Genomic DNA, 20,725 nt, shown 5'->3' on the forward strand with positions numbered 1-20,725 from the left:
TCTTGGGTTTTGGATGGAATATTTTCAGAACCAAGGAATTTCTCATAGCGACCTGCTCTTCGAGTCATTGTTCCTATGATAGATAGATATACCGACAAAGTTACATATGTATGTATGTATGCTCACACGGTAATTCATATATTACTGTGTTCGTACTATCCTTAAGCATATTTATGTAGAAGGAAATATATTATTATAATTTAATCTATTTATAAGCACATTTATTAGCATAATGACCAGTCAACATAAATTGTAAAAATTGGATCAATTGCTCTTTATAAGATTTTATTTGAATTATTATTAAATATTTTTTTTTTTTTTATGTCTTATGAAGAATAGTACATTGTCGTCACCTCTTACTACTGATTGAAAAGCTAACAAAATACGTATGTGATTTGTAGCGAGGGTCATAAGTACATATGTACTAGTATACATACATATGTAGATTTATTGACATTTACCGGTCAAAAGATACCGGCCTTAAAACAGTTAAATACATTTTAGTCACTACTTAAAGTAAAGATTTTTATTTAAGTAAATATAATATGATAAGTAGTCCTCTTCCATTATTAATAAGGGAATTTATTTAAAGTTAAATGTATTCCCTTTTGTGCATAGTAATGTTTTTATCAGCAACACTTCTCACTGTTTAAAGGAACGAAAAAATTCCATGAGAAACAAGAGTGTGGTTGAATTACCGCTGTCGTTGCTACCCCGATTCATAGATGGAATGCCACATTCTGGTTCTCTTTATAATATTTTATTATTCGGGAAGTACGCAGCCGTCGGGAACCTCTAAATTAATTTTTCCCAGACGAAAATTTTTACATTTGTATACTATGTCCCACAGGCACGATAAAAACATAGTGAAACACCTTAAGGAAAGTGGTGAAGTGGAGTATTCTCTAGGTGTATATATTACAAATATTTTAAAATTGCTCAGACTATTGAAATTCACAGATGTCAGTGTTTAACGGAACGTTTTTTTGCAATTATCGGTTAAAGTTTTTCATTTTGTATTTCTTTAAGTAAAAGCCAAGCCATGTTATATTTTGATTAGGAAAATGGATGAATGGATAAGCTCAGGTCTGTGATTGGGCGCGACTATATTCTTTATTTGAATTTCTAGCGCATCCTCCTGATCTGCCTCCTACGCTATTTTCGAGGTAAGCAAAAGATGTATTATAGCTTACACCTCCCGACTATGAAAATCCGGAACTTTATTGGGGATTAAACAAATATCATGGCGTGTAAAATATATTTTAGTTTAATGCATTCCGGTACGTTCATTATTCACAACTATTAGCTAAAACCGTGTTTGTTCTGGGACTAAAAAGTATAACTTAATAGATAAACTGAAACTTTTTATAAACTGCATTCGCATGCTCTAGTGCTTATTAAAATTTTGATTAATATCTAGATAATGGATAAATAGATCAAACTGTTTTCATTTAAGATATGTGAATGGTGCAGAGCTCGTCGAAAATTTGAGGCTGCTTCTTGAGAGTAAGAGTACGGGTCGGCATTGTTATATTGTGTGAAAATACCGGCTTAGCAAGAAGTTCCATTGTTAGCAGCAAATTCAGCAATTTGAGAAGAAGGAAATCTGCAGCATTCCTGAACTATTTTAAAATCCATAGGCTCAACTGGGGTTGAAACAACGTCTTTGTTGCTATTGGTGGACTGCTTTTGTCAGAATAACCATTCAAATGTATATGTACATACATTTAACGATATATGAGCAGTAGCCATCTCTTTCTGGTGTACTTAAACTGACATGCCATTGTTGGTGCGAGCGAAACGAAACGAGTAACGCGAAACGAAGGCAGATGCAGTAGGTAGAGCTGTTACAACGAGCAGCAGTAACCTCACAGCGAATTTGCTTCCAGCCCAGCCCTCAATATTTCTCGAGCTGGTATTGGCTGGCTAAAGAAAAATGAATAAGCAATATTTCATGTTTGTTTTGTTCAACGAAGTGTATAGCCAGTACCAAACACAGCACAAAGTCATCGTTAATAGGAAAAACTTATTCGAGGGCTATCCAGAAGCCATCTGAGGAGTACTCGTCAGTACTGTTCAGACCTCTTATTTCATTTGACGGAATCGTGTCGAGTGGATATTCATAATAAATTCACTGACGTGGGCTTATATGTGTTGAAATTTACATACATACTTATATTGTGCTGAAGAAACAAAAATCAGGTGTAACATATTCTAAGTGATTTGGCAGTAAACATTTTATCTTCAAAATCAAGCTTAAAATCACCAGCTAAAATAGTTCAACATCAAGTCTCTGTTTATCACTTTAATACATTCTGATATATACTCTGCTATATGTATATATACAAAATTGAGTGAGTTCAATTCATTTAATTATATTTTATCCGTGAAAACTGTGAACCCAATTACAAAGTACAAGTGTCTTCAACTACAAAAGATTTATATTTAATTAAACGCGACTTTGATTTTTTGAATCAAAGTATCCACATTGAGACTGTTAAGCTTGTAATCATACATACATACATATGTGCATAGGTAGCTGGAAGTTGTAGAAAATTGTTTCTTGGCTCGTGCTATGCAATTGAAAGTGTAAATAATTGTTACTAGTGTAGTTTCTGCAACAGTAAAAATAAACCAAATACATAAACTAATGGGACATTTTTGGAACCTATGTACATCCGACATATTAAAGTGTACATTTGCGATTCAAATGAATTTCAAATGTGTATTCGGAGAAGAAATTACAATTCGACTATTCAGACCAAATTAACAAATCACATGTTCTTTATAAAAAAATGCGTTGAATACATGTTTTATTCAATTGTAACCTTACAATTATGGAAAACTGAAACTCATGCTCGAATGGTAATTTTATCTATTGTTGAACGGTGTTGATTAAGTTCCATATTGAGTTTCATCATTTTAATCAAACTGTATAAATGGTTATTATTTTGTACAATTCGTTGGCCGATAAACCCATTCCTGCATAGAGTCCGTTCCCGTTCGAAAGCAATCAATCTGAATACCCTTTGGGGCGTGTCGTGAGATGGAAGCCGTCTCTTTGTTTTCAGTGAACAATCATACATACATATATACATACATGTACATACACATGCATATCCTTATATGCATGCCTGTGGAGTTGATACAAAAGAGAAAATTTTAATTTTAACTTAAATTGATCTTCGCCGTTTCACATTTTAGAAAGCATTACTCGGATACAGAAGAAATAATTAAATTTTTTACACAGTTTTTGCAATAATAATAGTATCATCGTTTTTAAATACTTTTTTTAGTAGGGATACCACATACCACCCTAATAAGAAAATGCTTATTAATGATAAAGTACGTTAATTGTACACGCGAATTGTTATTTTAGTGTTCCCGAGCTAGAATGTATACTCTTATTGTTGATATATACAATGTAAACAATATATACCATACACATACCAATTTAGAATAATTAAATAGCTTTAATTATAGTTAAAAAATGATTTGAAAACCATAAGACATATTGACATTTGTACAAGATTAGTTGTAACGCACTGATTAAAGCATCCCTGACCCGATTTACATAGAATGTACTTCTTTTCATAGTATGTACATATGTAAGTATGACTGGAGATCTCGGTCAATAATGACTCAATTCTTTTTACGTTTAAAGCAAAGTATGAATACATTTTTTTTTATTAAATGATACACGAGCTAAATACAAAAATTATATCATGAATATGATTTATCAATAAGCTTAGCAAAGTAGTGATTAAATACATACAAAGCCCAAATAATTATGGATAGCGCCTCCAGTAAAGTAAATTTGATAGCTGAGCCTCTGTACATACATATGTACATCCGATCCTATTATCTCCTATTCATTAGTCGAAAGCGGTCTAGTCTGAGCAACGAATATTTTATTCAACATTTTGGGTCAATCTAAACATTCTGACTAACAAAATCGTTTAACGATTAAAATTTGATTCTGGTATAAGTATCTTTGAACCAATATTGAGCTTTATATTATGGCTTCATGCACTCAAAATAGTTCCAATTGGAAAAATACAGTATTATAAATTATAGCCTAATAAAAGACATTGCGAAGTTTAAGCCAGATAGCTAAGAGACTATTTTTCATTAAAGCATTCATTTTTCAGATGGACGTACGGCCATGGCTATACTCAGCCTGTCATTATGATTAATACTACTATATACATAGGTACATATGTATATATATTTTATGAGTTTGAAGATGCTTCCTTGCAAGACACAATTGCCCAGATTGGTTCAAAATCAAAAAGTCATTAAAGTGCATTTCCGTGGAAATGTCAACCGAGCCCAAAAACTTGAATGTCAATAAAAACTCTTTTCCCTTTACTTTTGTCCCGTTATTATTTTCGAAACTGATCAAAACTAAGCTAACTTAACCAATTGGCATATAGTTTACTAAACTTTGATCTGAAAACCTATTTAAATATGCAAAAGTGAACTTTTTCGGTATTTTGTGTTTTTATAGTCATGTTCTCTTTTACTATTTTTGTTATATGTTAGGAAAATATGAAGTGATTTAAGTGAAGTGAAGTAAAAAACATATGGAAAAATAGTACGTTTATGACTGGTACTTAATTCAATTTTAAAAAACCAATTGAGATTTTTTATAGCGTAAACATCCGATATAAGCTTACATTTATAGGCTTTTAAAAAAATTACCCGCCTTAGAATATTCCGTTTCGCAGATTTATTGCATTTTACTAGGTTAAGCCAAAGTCGACTTCTATTTCGCGTACGTTCGCGACCACATGTTTATTGCTATCATTATGAAAACTAAATCTCGATCAACCCCATCTTTTGTACTTAGCATAGAGATAAGAACTTGTTTTCTATCTTTTTTGTACGCCAAAAGTGTACGAAAGTACTTTCACGAACCGCGGAAAAGCCCATATTAGAGTATAACAAGGTTACGATGTCAATAAATAGTTATTATAACTGAAAGGATGCAATGAAAAACTCGTTAACTTTGACAAATATTTAAAAAAATATTTTTGTGCTAAAATTTTGCTTGGGAAAATGAAATAAGCTGTTTTATTCTGAATTTAAAAGCGTAAAATGCTAAAATAAGAATAATAGGTACGCGTACTGTAGATACTGTAATCAGAAATGTCTATTACAATTATAAGGAAATAATAACAATTTAAATTCTAATTCTAGAGTTATAAAATTACGTGGATTTGCAAGCTGGTGATAAATAAGTTCGTATGTCAGCCTCAAACCTTATTGATATATCAATAAATGAAAAAAAATGCTATAGAGAAATATCTATTAATGGAGAGCCAAATTTAACTGCATTAAATGAATCGGATTTGGTTATGAGTTTATCTCCAAAAGACATACTTATACCTTTAGCCATTTCCCAGCATCACCAACTGGAGCCTCCTAACAAATTAAATACAAACGAAACATCGGCACAGAACCCGATTTCAACAGCAGCCGCTGTAGCGGTTGCACATCACCATCAGAATATCTCAAATATTCACCACCTCCAGAGCCTGCACAGTCAGCATCAGAGTTCTTTATTTAATAATAACCACTCAACACCATTTAGTGTCACCGATATTTTAAGTCCAATAGAGGAATCATATCGCAAACTGGAACTAAACGGAAATCCCCCATCTCCGTTTCGGTAAATATAATAAGCTAATCTGAAATTGGTACCATTTGGTAGATTGTATACTAAATTTACTAGTGTACTTGCATAAAGTTAAAGATGAGCCTTACAAAAGATAGTCTAATAATTAAGAAACTTAACATCTTCTAATATAAATTATTTCCAATGATCTTAATTTATAAGTAGAAGAAATATTTATCGGAATCCATAAAGTTTATATAAAATATTTTAATTTAATTTAAAAAAAAGACAAAGTCGATATTCCGAACATTTGAAAATATACATTAAAGTATATAATGAAAAATATATGATTTATGGGTCGAAGATGGTTTTACAAATAATATTAGAATTAAAAGCAAAGTCGATAAAGGCAGGTCTATATAAAGGTCTATTGCACGTCTATTTCGCTTCAATCAAGTCTCATTTTGAAGCTCTTTGTTTCTTGCTGTGCACACCCCTCTCTTAAGCTTACATTCATAGAAACTGAAATGACGGTTATCAAAAGCGTGGTATACTGTATACTGTATACAAGATGGTATACTTAGTAGCTTTTTGATTTTTTCTTGATATGAAAGGGTACTACTAATTGATTACGGTCGATAAGCGAATTCGATCTATCAATTTTCTCTGCCATTCAGTTTTTTGCCTGCCTTCATGCAATTTTTTCCTCAGAATAGAAAGTATTTGCTGTGCAGGGAAATATCATAGTACGTTTGGTTGCTGATGGTCTCCAAAATGCAGCTGCTCTTACAAAAGAACATGGCCAGACGTAGGATTGGAAACATTTTCTTTTAATGCGATATACTCTTTTAGTTCTAGTTCTTTTACTCTAGTTCCATCAGCCATGGATAAAAAGTTTCCTCGTGGGAATCACAAAACTATAAAAAATTAATTTATCTATTGTACTCTGCCGAGGTGCAACAAAAAATTCCCTTCGGTAGCTTCCTATTTACAGATTTTCGAGTTATTAGAAATGTGTTGCTTAGAAACGTATTAGTTCCTGGTTAGCGCGTATCTTGTGATCGGAATGTCGACTGCATATGTTCTTATTTTACAGTAACAGTAAATTCTACACAATGTTATATATATCAAATCAAAAATTAAAATCAGTCAATTGAAGGCATAAGTAGTCATTAATTTCATATGAATATTTCTTTATAGATCCAATTCAAGTGGTAGTAGCATAAATTCCCCCGGAACATTAAGTGCTTCAACTATGGCTAATCCATACGCTATGGGATCCTTATATCATAGTCCGGGAGTGCAAAGCTATTGCGGACCAACAGATAATTTATCTCTAGCCGGCCACTACACAGACATGAGAAGCTCTGCATCATGGTACGGTTCAACGGCCAATGATCCAAGATTTGCAAGTAAGTATAAAATGATTTATGTATACAGACATATATGTTTATATAGCACAACCTTTTATTGGCATCTGATATGTGATTACAAGTATCAAATTTATCCCATAACCAATAAAGAAGCTAACTTTGTCGCGACGGTATTGATATACCAATTAATCCAAATATATGTTACGTACTTATAAGCTATTACGCATCTATGTACATATGTTTGAATTTACATACATATACATATGTATGTATTTGGTTATTATGTTAGATGCATTATGCATCTAACTTGCGTATAACTTCGTAAGTTATGTGAAATTGTTTGGTTGGAGTATTCTTGGATTATTGGATTATGACCAAAAAAGTTTTTTCGTACAAACTATAAAATTATTTTCACCATATGGTACACATGATATAGAAATTAGATCCGGTAAATTCCGTCGAATGATCTGTCTAGTTACCAACAGGACTGCAAATTTTCGTTGAAATAGAAAAATAGAGGATATACGAGGGATATCGCAAAGATGGATTGGATCGAAGATGATTCCCATATGTTAGATAGATTATTTTAATTCATGTCGAATATTTTTATCTTTACCTTGCATGTGACAGATTTAAGCTGATTATCTGTATTCTGGTTGTTGAAAGTTTCTAGTGAACAAATTATATTTGACAGAATGAAACAATCGGGATAATCACCGCAACTTTAAAAAATTTTCCTTTGTGACTATGCATTTCAGAAAAATATCAATATACGCACATACCAACGTGCATATGGACGAGTATGTACATATATATGTACATGTGTACATATTTAAAAAAAAACTGTTCCCAAAACATACTTTCAAAGAAAAATAAAGAAACCAACAAAAGTTCCCAGAAAGTACTTGACATTTTTTTTGGATTTATTTTTCACTTAGAGATATTCATAACTGCTTAGTCATGCAATCAATGTAGATTCTTATTAATTCTATGTTTATTCAAAAATAATTAAGTACTAATGCTGGTGTGCGTAATGCTCGACCACGATTTACCCTATGGTATCCTACATATGTCTGAATATGTACATAGCTACAATCTGTGGAAATAGTCCCTTTATTTCGATGCTGAATAATGATTTCTGAATACTTACTCAACTTACATAAGTTGATACGAACCGCAAATGTGCGGTTCAAATGCAAAACCTGCAACGATCATACAAAATGTAAACTAAAATACCCAGCAACTACCCTATGTATTTCAGGTATGAAGGGGCATGTGTGAAAATAATTGATTTTTAAATTATTTGGTTGTCATTGTTTATTTTAGAAATGGAAAGATGATTGTGGACTTTTCAATTTACGGCCCTTCAATTTTTTGAATGTTTTTCTTGTATGTATGTATCTATGTATGTATGTACATGTGTATGTTTCTGTATGCATATGCGTTCAGCACACATACACTAATGCACATTAATTGTACATATACATATGCATATGGTCCTGCATGAATGTGCATGATCGAATATTGGTAGGAATCTGCTCAGCCTATTCTAATTGGAGTTTTATCGACACAGAAAGATGGTCCAAATATATATGTAGTTTTTCCAAGCTTTGCAAATATACATACTCATCATTTGGGCCTGCTCTATACCGTCTGACACTTTGAATTTGTCGTTTAAGATTTAGGGCAATTGTTCAAATTATAATTGTCAACATTCCAGTACAGCTGGCATAACAGGCAAACCCGCAGGCAAAATTTCGTCAACAAAACCCATTTATTAACATATAGTTGATATGATATATGATGTGGTCCTTACGTTTCAAATCATTTCGATCGAAGTATCTCCCTTAACGTATCGTATCGAGTTAATACAAAATCTCAAGCAAGAATTCAATTATTTGCAGCTTCGCGATAATTCGTATAATTCGTTTATGTATGTAAATATGTATGTACAATGTATACTGTACATTAATCCATACTTGTTTGAGTCTTCGTTTTTTCATTTTTTTAAATACTCTTGTATATGTACATATGTATGTACTATGTGCTATATTTCTTAACCATTCGTAGTATGAATCTATCGAAGGACCTCAATAGAAGGGTTTTTGGTATAGAGGATGGTTCTTACAGAGATAGATCGGTTGGCTAGAAATCAATACATTCCTACATACATATACATTTGAATGTGGATTTATATTCCCGATTGTTATGATCAAATCTAGCAGAATAGAAATTGAATTAATCTCACAAGCAGGTGCATTTACATGCTTTAAATTTTTTTTTTTTTTTTAATAAATATATAAATACCTATCTATTTAGTTTAATCAAAAAACGCATTTCAAACACAAAATTTTTGCTCCTCTTCCATATACTGACGTCTCCCATAACTGAAAAAAGTTAGGTGTTAGCTTTGCTTTACTAACCAAAATATCTGAATTCGGAAAAACACAGAGACAAGTGTATAGATAGGCATTCTAAAACGATAAAACCAACTGGGGAGCTTTTTATTTTTATTTTTGCCGTATGCTATGCCGATTAATAAAGAGAAGAGAGAAGAGAATATAACTCAATTCACATATTTACATCTGTAAATGGAAGCAAGCCGAAGTTAGACTAGATGCAAAGCGTTATACTATTAAAATTAAATTTTTTTTCAGTATCCCGTCTAATGAGTACGACAGCCAGTGGATCAATGAGTCACATGGGAAATATGAGTGGATTAGCAGCATGCAGTGTTAGTGATACAAAACCACTGCAGTTTCCTTTGGCGCAGAGGAGAAAACGAAGAGTATTATTTACTCAAGCTCAGGTTAGTACAACGTTATCACAATCTAAATAATCTTTCCCATGGCCACTGTAGTTCTATGATTTAACTTGAATAATCCTCAGCACGAAGTGTTTGTTGGTTCAAATGCCCGTTCATTGCACCGCATGTCTTTCTCACTTCCTGCCAATTGGGAGACATCTCAAAGTCGATCTATGCAACATAAATGTTTTTCAAGATTTATTACATTTCCGATAGTGCCTTTAGTAGTTTCATAATAGACTGATTCAGTTTTAAAAGATTGAAGGAAAGGCCTGGTTTTGAGTATTGCAGATATGTACATAATGGTTTCATTTCATTTTTGTACCAACATAATAATACTTTGAATACTAATAGTACCATTAGTAAACATTATAAATTATTTATTGAACGTTTTTTGGTCGAAAGTTGGTTTTATTTCTTCATTTTTCCAATAACTAATAGAAAAAATCGGTAGTTTCTGATTTGTTTTTTAAGCTTCCCAAGGCAAAAAGATAACAATTTTACCCAAAATTGCAAGTATCAGTTTAAGATGTCGAACAATTGGTATATATTTTTTTTAACTTTTTCCGATTGCCCGATTAAGAATTTTGATGAATGATTAGCAATAAATATAGAGGACAGTTTATTAGAAACTCTTAGCTCTAAGAAAATTGTGTCATTTTCCATTAGTCTCTTTTTGTTTAAATGTAAGGATGTTCATATGTAAACGTACGGGGATGCTTGCATGGACTATGTTGCGTAGGAACACTTACATACATTTATATATGTATGTGAATATATCCATACATACATACGTATGTATGTATGTATATCCAACGGTAGTAAGTAACGTACGGCATGAGCAAACAGGCATTTGCACAAAGTAAACATAAACTCATAAAAATATTTGTATTTATTTAAGACTTCAAGACTTCAAGTGTACGGTAAATATAAAATTCGTTTTTCATTATAACATTCACAATATTCGAAATGGATTTTACTTGGCAACCAATCTACAACAACATCAGCAAAAACAACATAAAAGAAAGAATAAACGGGTCAATAAAGTAGCCAGGGTATTAATGGGGGATTTTCAAGGTCCAGTTCCATTCAAAATCATGGCAGCGCATCACTTTTCTCTGTATCTTCTCAAACGAACTTTTATTTTTATTTAAGGTATCGACGATATACATACATATATGTATAATACACAAAAAATATGTATGTATTTATTTCTATTGTTTGTACATATATTATAGGTCTATGAACTTGAAAGAAGATTCAAACAGCAGCGCTATCTATCTGCACCAGAACGAGAACACTTGGCCAGTCTTATTCACTTAACACCAACACAGGTAAGCTGATAAATTTTTTTTTGGTATCTTGTTGGGTGTTTTCTACTGTATAACCAAATATTCATGCATCATTAGAATACTCGGGGTCTTGTTTTATTTAATGCGTTTTGGTAACGAAAATATCAAGTGACTTACTTACACACATAAATAGGTATATAAAATTTAATAATGGATTCCTACATATTTGATCAGAAGAAACAGCCGAAAACATTTCCCATTAGCGCGGCTCTTACATACTATGTTGTATGTTGCTTTCATTCTATGCATCAGTACAAATACGAAAAGCAACAAGTTGAACCAAGTTAACCTAATGTTACGTCGGGATCTTTCAAACAGGCCGCGAACATTACCCCCTCCGAAACCAAAACTATACCATAAATAGTCAGAATTTAACCCAATTCTCGTGAGCTATGTGAAACTATTTGAATAAATAAAAACCCATTTTCGGCCTGATCAAAACACTATATCATATACATATGTACACAGCTGTTATAAGAACGAAGTTTTAAAGCTATCTCGAAATTTGGTGGAATCTTGTTTCAAAAATCATTCGTTGAAATAGGCCGGATCTTACTACTCTGTATATGTGCATGTGTATGTACATACATACCAATGAGTGTATGTTTATAGGAATATATGTACAATCGGTTGAAAACAAATTTTGTTTAATCTTAAACCTTGTTTAATTTAATGTGTTTGTCTTGACTCAATTAGTGAGAATATGTACATATGTATGTATGTATATATCTTTTCTCAGCTCTCTTCAATTTTTAATTGTTCAACTCTGAGTGCTATTTTTAAGAGAATATGAGAATAAGAGAATACACAATATGAGTATGGGGGTATATAAGATTTAAGGGGAAAGTGGATGTGTGTAATGCCCAGAAGGAAGTGTTTCCGACCTCCGATATAGCCATGTCTGTCTGTCCGTTTTTCCGTCTGTCTTTCTTGACGCCCAGTTCTCACAAACTTAAAGAGTTCGAACAACCAAAAGTGTTTATCAAAATTCTATAAGTTTTTATTATTAATATAGCTCGAAAATAATGATCACAGGTCAAAGAAATCCAACTTTCATATTCACTATGATTTTAACAAGAACTCAGTCATACAAAATTAGAAGTAAATAAAAAGATCAATTCTTGCTGGTTTATATCCATATGTACTATATGTATATATATACATAAATATATTTTTTTTGGCTGTTGAATGTAATCAAAGAATAATGTACAATAAATTTAAAACAATAAATTTTTACGCTGCTTCATTCATAGTAGTCCAATTTATGTTAAAGTTATCCCCCACCATGGGGGGGGGGGGACAATTGCAAAAAAATCTAGAGTATGTAATAGAAACGGAAACAAATTTTGTTGTTCTTCGCCGATAGAATGCGTAATCCAGGTATTTAGACAAACGGGCATTGCTAGATCGACTGATCTCTTTTTATTTATCAATAATAATATTCGCAAAATATAAGTAAAAGTGCAAAGATGAAATATTGTTTAAGCACCGTATATTACTTATATTCGTAATTCTTGACGATGCCGTTCTTACTTAGATGAGAATCTTACATTATAACCTATTGTTTTTAATGAATGCTACATGCACAAATACATATTTACTTATGTTAATGGGCGAATGCACATCAAATTGTAGGTATACAAAAATGTTCAGGATTTTCTGCTTAGGTATGCGTACATATGTATACACATACATATGTACGACGTATAGTTTAATAATTTAGATGCTTTACTACCTTTTTATAAACACAATGGCCATGCCCTTTAATTGTAAAGAACATGATCAAACAATGACCACTTTCAATACACTTTAAGGGTGAGTTTAAAATGTATTATTTCCTCATTGTTCCTTAATGCACTTTTATCTTTCAAAAACAGCCACTGTTGAGAGCACATACAATTTTATTTGCTCTGGATCTGCTTTATTCAAAGGTAATCAGCATCCATCTTTATGTGGGTAGGCATTGTAGAAAATTTTCAAAAAACTCAACTGAAGGGTGACAATACAATTCAAATGTTTTTATTGTTATAACACGTCGCATCCTAAACCTATTGTGCGGACCGCAAAAGTAATTGCTTAACCTAATGACAATTATGTGTTAAGTGGTGGACATTGTTGTTATCACGCCCTTATATTTGTTCACTGATGTAAATATTAGTTAGTGCCTGCGTTCCTCAACGGCTCTATATCAATAACTTGGGCGTTATTGTACTCGGTTGATCACAAATTTGCTATGTCTCATGCTTATTGGAAGAATCAGACGGTAGTGGATAATCTTATTATATTATATTTAAGATAAATGAAATAGGGTTCTTATTATAAATCAAGAAATTAAAGAGATTTTGAATCTCATTCCAGAGTTAGGAAGTTCTAATTCTAGGCGATGAGGAAAAAAAAACTATAAATTGTAGTTTCTTTGGGTTTCGCTTTTTATTCGACCGATCAGATAGCTGAGAAACATGCATTTTTTGCTTTGATCATTGCAGGGAAATTATATAGTGACATACAAACCGATATATATGCCAATTGCGTTCTAAAAGAAGACTGAAGACTTGTACACAAATTTCATGAGCGGCACTCAAATGTAACAGTATTAGATAAGACAGAAAGATAGAAGCAACCCTAAACTATAACATATGTACACACATACATATATGTATGTATCAGAAACAATTATCTAGTTGCGATCATTATTATAGCAAGAATGTAGAAAACAATTTCCCGAGGTTGTCTCCTCTGCTTAGCTCACACTCTCCCTCTCACACATACACACAGGAGCAGCTAGAAGTAAGCGGTGAATTGTCATGTTTAGCATGTACATACATACATACATACATGTGTGTACTTAAAGAGAGCGCATTAAAAGTCCCTCTTTCTTCTATCTTTGCTCTAGTTCTATTATAGTACGAGTCGAGCCCCCTATTCCAATTTTATATTTTCATAGAAATAAATAAATTTATAGAAAGAAAATGAATATTGGTCTTATAGAATGGCTACTCCGATCGTTTCGGCTGGTCTTTTTTTACATTTTCTATATGTATGTATTTTGTATGCTTTGATCCAAAAGTGTGGTTTAATTACCTAATAATCACAATTCATGGACAGACAACTTTTAAACAATTTTGATCGAAACTAAAAGTGTTATCAACCAACGAATTGATAGGTAAAGGCTGTCAGAGCGGAGGGTTGGTAATAAGGGTATTTGTAGCAAGGTGCACTTACACACGGTATGGTTTGTCCAATTCCCTTTGTTGTGGCATATTGAAATAACACGGCTTAAAAATCAAAAATTTTAAACTTTTTTATACGATTTTATTCTATTTGGCACGGTTCAAAATAACACAGCACAAAAAGATAAAATCACACACAGCTCACAAACAGCTAGAAACCAAACGAAAACAAGAAAGAGTATAAAGAGATTATGCACATGTTTGTTTCTCTTTCCTTGTTTTTGTGTATTCATATGTACATACATACATACAAGAAAATTACTGGTCAGAGCAATTGTAGATATACAAAATTTAGGAAATTCCCTTTTTGTGAACTATCAATGCAATCAGACGTGTTTGGTAAATACATTTTTTATACGCAAATTTGTTTTCCAAAGTTTTAGATATGTATAAGGAACCAATCACCTATTTTTTCTCGGTTTTTATACCCGATACTCAAAATGAGTATTGGGGTATATTAGATTTGTGGTAAAAGTGGATGTGTGTAACGTCCAGAAGGAATCGTTTCCGACCCCATAAAGTATATATATTCTTGATCAGCATCAATAGCCGAGTCGATTGAGCCCTGTCTGTCTGTCCGTCTGTCCGTCCGTCCGTCCGTCCCCTTCAGCGCCTAGTGCTCAAAGACTATAAGAGCTAGAGCAACGATGTTTTGGATCCAGACTTCTGTGATATGTCACTGCTACAAAAATATTTCAAAACTTCGCCCCGCCCACTTCCGCCCCCACAAAGGACGAAAATCTGTGGCATCTACATTTTTAAAGATAGTATAAAACTAAAAACGCAGAATCGTAGAAGATGACTATATCTTCTAGAGTGCAAAATCTGAACCAGATCGTATAATTATTATAGCCAGAATCAAGAAAACAATTTCATTCTTTCTCGCTCTGTCTCTCTCTAACACACAGGTTTCATGGTCGGTTTTGCCAATTGCAAAATATCAGTTCAAGGATCTCAGAACCTATAAGAGCCAGAGCAACCAAATTTGGTATCCACACTCCTGTGATATCGGACCTTGACCGTTTCGTGTCCAAATTTCGCCACACCCCCTTCCGCCCACGCAAAGGACGAAAATCTGGGGCATCCACAAATCTCAGAGACTATTAAGGCTAGAGTAACCAAATTTGGTATCCGCACTTCTGTTAGATCTCACTATAAAACGTATATCTCAGAATTTCGCCCCACCCCCTTCCGCCCCCACAAAGAACGAAAATCTGTTGCATCCACAATATTGCACATCCGAGAAAACTAAAAACGCAGAATCATAGATAATGACCATATCTATCAGATTGCTGAATCTGGATCAGATCGGATCATTTTTGTAGCCAAAAGGAACAAATCAATTTGCAGTGGCTACGCAGCCCCCGACGTCACGCTCAGACTGATTTTCTTTCTCTCTCGCACGCACTCCTTGTCGTGTCGTTTAATATTAGCGGCGTCTGCCGCAGGAGAGCCATACTGACTTAGTATCGGGTATAACTGTAGAGTTGCGGTGTCCGCAGAAACTCACAACGTTCCACCTCGTTTTACACTGTTTTCTCAGGGACCAATCTACCTTGTAAAACAGAATTAGGTGTAGTCGTATTTTGCCTCCTCTTTTGGTGCCATGGCCAAGGTAGTATGTATTATTCTTAATTGATGGGCAACTTTCTTTCATAATTGCTGCGTTCAGTAGTTAAGTTAAGTTGCGTTCATGTTTTCAATTATTGCGATGAGCTATTATTAAGTGTACCAAAACGATATTCAGCATTTCAGCACCAAATCTAGATCAATTATAATTCTGCCGCTTCTTTGCTGATCATGTATTTACATATCTCCCTCACAGTGGCTGCTTTTTCGATAAGGCTTATAAACGGCTTATAAACGCGGCTGTTATTGTTATTTTATATGTTCATTAAATAAGCGTCGTTTAAGACATCGTTTAAGACATAAAAACTTATGGATAAACGGCTAAAGTGGACTCGATTGACGAAACCTCCTAATGCCGCATTTTACCGTTAAATACGGTTCGGTACCCACAAAACATACAATTTTACTGTTTGTGCACAGTGCTGTTAAGTCGGTGCTACAATGACACTAGTGAAGTGTAGTGAAATATTTACGACCATTATTATACCGTATATTCAAAATGAGTATAGGGGTATATTAGGTTTGTGGTGGAATGGTGGATGTGTGTAGCGTCCAGAAGGAAGCCTTTTCGACCTAATAAAGTATATATGTACATATATTCTTGATAAGCATTAATAGCCGAGTCGATATAGCCATAACTGTCTGTCCGTGTTGCTTGACGCCTAGCTCTCACAGACTATATGAGATAGAGCAACCAAATTGTGTATGCCGACTACTGGGAAATCACACTGAAACCCACGCCCTTTCCGCACGCACAAAGACGAAAATCTGTGGCACGTACACTTTTAAAGACACGAAAAAACAAAAAACAGAATCTAGATATTGAGCATATCTAGTAGATTGCTGAATCCGGATCAGATTAAATCAATAATCAAGCCAGACCAGGACCAAATGAAATTGCAGTGGCTACACAACTCCTTCCACGCACCTACTCATTCCGCTCTTTCCTTCTCTCTTTCGCCCTCTGGCGGAGGGCTACCATACTGACTGAGTATCGGGTAAAATTATAGAGTCGCGGCCGTAGCTGCGACTCACAACGTTCCCGATCAGTTCTAAGTTCACTCATTAAGGGCAGGCGGACTTAATTCCCCATGCCCATGCAAACGGGTGCCTTAAAGAAAGCGTTAAAAGAAGAGCGGGTTGCTCCAACGCCGAATTCGAGCGATAGATAAAGAGATAGAGCGCGAGAAAACAGCTAGATGTAGCTGTAGAAACGAAAGGAAGAAAGGTAAAAGAACGGCCACGCGTATGTACATATATGCGATAAAACAATGTTTTGGTACCACTGGCTACAATTTAAAGAATTTGTTGACTAATATCAGTCAGGGAAGCCCTGATTACAATTATTTCACGAAGCCGGTAGACAGATGGACTAAATATTATCACAGAAGCGACGTAATAATAATTTTTTACAAACTTTTTTTTTACCGATTTTACGCCACTGCTGCAACTTGACTGAGATAGCTTTCAAACTAAAAGAATAAATTGCATAGTCTGGTTTGTATTTCAGATGAGAAATAAGTATGTACTTTATGAGGTCCGTTTGTTATTTATTTGATTATTTGTAATACCATCGGCAAAAGTGTAGAAACTACAATCTTTATATCAATTTTCCATTGTAATATCAGCAATAAGTGTCAATCCTATTGGAGTGCTAATCAAATTTCCTTGTTTTTATATGCATTAAAGTTATTGACTAATGGGCGTATTACTATTGCTATTCTAGGTAAAAATTTGGTTCCAGAACCACAGGTATAAATGTAAAAGGCAAGCGAAAGAAAAGGCAATGGCGGAACAAAACCAACACAATCAGGTAAATGATCATATTTTGATAATACTGTTACGTTTATACAGTTCGAATTTTCCGAGTACAGAATACAAAAATAGAGTATTTTACCTATACAGAAAGACTTTATTTTCTGGTGATTTTAACTCCGAGCCAAGACTACATTTTTCTGGTATAATCCCGCATGACAACCATAGTCAGACTTAATCTCCCATTCGTTACTATACTTACTGGCTGTAATTTCAAATGGTTTTGTATCCGCTTATGTAAATTGTTTCAATATGTAGTATGAGTATACATACATATGTATAAGTCTATGCCTGTATTCGTGACTAAAATCAAAAGATCAACCACGGAGTCTATCCAGAGATAGAGTAACAAAAGGAACATACTAGTACTATATCACAAAATGTTATCAAACGCCGGACATTTTGTTTTAAAAATTTGTCGCATCATCCGCCAATAGTCCCATTTACTAAAAAACGGATGTTCGTTGATGTGGAAAGTACTGAAACCATGGCAGTGCTAACAATTGTGGTGATACCACTCGTGATAATCTTAGTTAACAAAAATACCGGCTTTTATAAGGTAATGGAGGAAAAAAAGACAAACAGCAAAAGAAAGCGTTTCCAACCCCGTAACTGCTACATACACTTAATCCACATTAACAACCGATTTGATACTACCGACTGTCCAAGTTAACGAGCAGATTTAGAAACTATACCAACTAGAGCAACAATTCTTCGCGTATCATCACACTATATCAAATTTATCTAAAATTTTTTCCGGACCTCCTTCAGCACCTTGAATAGCAAAATCTTTTAGCATCCACATTTTTATGTATATCGTTAGACGTCTAATGCAGAATCGTAAATAATCTAGGGGCTCATAAACTAATTATGAATCAATAAAAACAGTAAAGGTAGTATTTTTAAACAATGGCTAGCTTATACACAAAAAGTAATCATAGAATAATAAATAGGTAGCAAAAACTTTAAATGTACATATTCTAAATCACAAAATTTAAACAAAAAGCAGACCATAGTAAAGCTTTCATACTGCAGTATGTTCGAATGAATTATCTATAGGAAATGAGTATCGAGGCAGTTTTGCTTTGGATTGGATTCGTTTTACAATCAATTCCTTAACGATTTTGAGCACCTTCTAAGTGACAGTTCTCTATCAAAAGCCGACACACAAAGTTTAAATTTAATGATCATCTGCATGAGATATTATATCTAAATGTAATTGGATCGGATTTTGTGTGTGCCATGCAAATGCTGATCAACTAGTATGTTTTAAACTATTATAGCGGGAATATAATGAATAAGATTAATAAAAACTGTCTCAGCGTGAACTTGAATTTTATTTATGAGACTTGTTAAGTAGAAAACTCTTAATTTAAATAAGAATCGTAGAATTTACTGCGATATTTATACATTTACATTATACGTACATTACATTACATTATACATTACATACAGTTACATTATTAATCATTATTAAATATTATAGATATATTGAGAAATTTGAATAAGATTAATGACCTGCATATTCTGTTAATTTGACTAATCTGCTTTTATATTTATTTATTCTTTTAGTCAGCAAGTTCACCAAGACGGGTTGCGGTTCCAGTCTTAGTTAAGGATGGAAAACCGTGTTCCGGAAGTAACAATACAACTCAGTCACAAACACATGGTAATAGCTCGACACCTTCGGGCAATAATAGCAGTGCTAGTAATAGCGGAAATGCCAATAGTGGAGCAGTAGCAGTATCTTCCAATGTAACGAGTGGCCTCAATCTTATATCAGGAGATGCACCTAATTCACACTCACCTGATACTTCTTCATCTCTACTTGCAAGTTACGGAACTGTTGGAGGTTCCAATGTTGCTATGTTACAGCAGCCCTGCAATAATACTCTCATGTCAAATAGTTTAGCTATGGCATATAGAAACCAAAATAATTTTATTTCGAATGGTCATCAGCAGCAGTGTGGAGGATACTTGCCATTACAAGGTAGAGCATGGTAAATCTTTATACATAAGTATTCGATTCTTTCGGTAGTGTATTTCATTCGGTTATACTGTATGTATGTATGAAATAATGAAAAAATGTTTAGACATGAAGTTGAAAGTGTTATATTGGATATCAATTTCATGAAATGAAATATACATATGTTTAAATTATACCTAACTGTAACAGCAATAGTAAAAATATTTTAATATAATGTCTCCAAAAATCTCAATAACATAATGGCTTAAAATAAGTGTAAATAAATAGGCCAATGTATACAATAAACCAACAAAAATGAGCAATTTATTTTTACTAATTGTATAATTTAAAAAGATTTTTAAAATGTACCTTTTTTTTGCAATCCACAAATTGAATTAACATCTTCGAATGCTGTCCATCGTCAATCAATCAAATCTAGCGGTACCACTATGAAATTTAGAAATGGAATGCATGTTATATGCATTCTTCTAATATCACTGTTGTAACTAAATTATTGGTATTTAAGCCAGAGACTAAACGGAAACTGCAATCAGGCAGATAGTTTAAAATTATGGCATGCACTATCACTACTAGCAATATTTTGCTTAAAATATCGGGGTATTAAAGCTATAGGAACCAGATAGTGTGTGCAGACTCCTGCGATTTCATAATAGATTTATAAATAATCAACTCATCTAATTGATTAATTTCGGGACTTAGGAATGAAAGTTCGGGTGCGGCTGACTTTCTCTCTCTCTTCCCCACTTAGATTTGTTAGTTAAAGGTAAGTTTTCTCTCTCTCCCTCTGCCGCTCGTCACACACAGTAAAACTCGCACTCGTAAAGATACCCCACTGATCCTTTTCTGTGATTTTAAATTCTGGAATATAATAATATTTTCTGCATATTTTCTTTACAGTTTTTAATTAGTTTGT

At 33.4% G+C, this 20,725-nt stretch overlaps 1 protein-coding gene across 3 annotated transcripts; it reads left to right on the top strand.

Moving 5' to 3' along the window:
• The first annotated feature begins 2,060 nt into the window (after positions 1 to 2,060).
• On the top strand, positions 2,061 to 20,115 carry LOC108157273 (homeobox protein Nkx-2.1). Of its 3 annotated transcripts, XM_017289265.2 has the most exons (7): positions 2,063 to 2,354; positions 5,203 to 5,674; positions 6,821 to 7,032; positions 9,651 to 9,802; positions 11,038 to 11,133; positions 17,737 to 17,823; positions 19,398 to 20,112. In XM_017289265.2, exons 2-7 carry the CDS (start codon positions 5,250 to 5,252, stop codon positions 19,827 to 19,829), a joined length of 1,404 nt encoding a protein of 467 aa, XP_017144754.1. In that variant the 5' UTR covers positions 2,063 to 2,354; positions 5,203 to 5,249; the 3' UTR covers positions 19,830 to 20,112. The 3 variants fall into 3 exon arrangements, with proteins under 3 accessions (XP_017144756.1, XP_017144754.1, XP_017144758.1); XM_017289267.2 differs by lacking the exon at positions 17,737 to 17,823 and having other exon boundaries at positions 2,061 to 2,354; positions 19,398 to 20,115; XM_017289269.2 differs by lacking the exon at positions 5,203 to 5,674 and having other exon boundaries at positions 2,065 to 2,354; positions 19,398 to 20,110.
• The last annotated feature ends 610 nt before the right edge of the window (positions 20,116 to 20,725 follow it).

Source organism: Drosophila miranda, chromosome 2 (assembly GCF_003369915.1).
Source record: "Drosophila miranda strain MSH22 chromosome 2, D.miranda_PacBio2.1, whole genome shotgun sequence".
Taxonomy (NCBI): Eukaryota; Metazoa; Arthropoda; class Insecta; order Diptera; family Drosophilidae; genus Drosophila; species Drosophila miranda.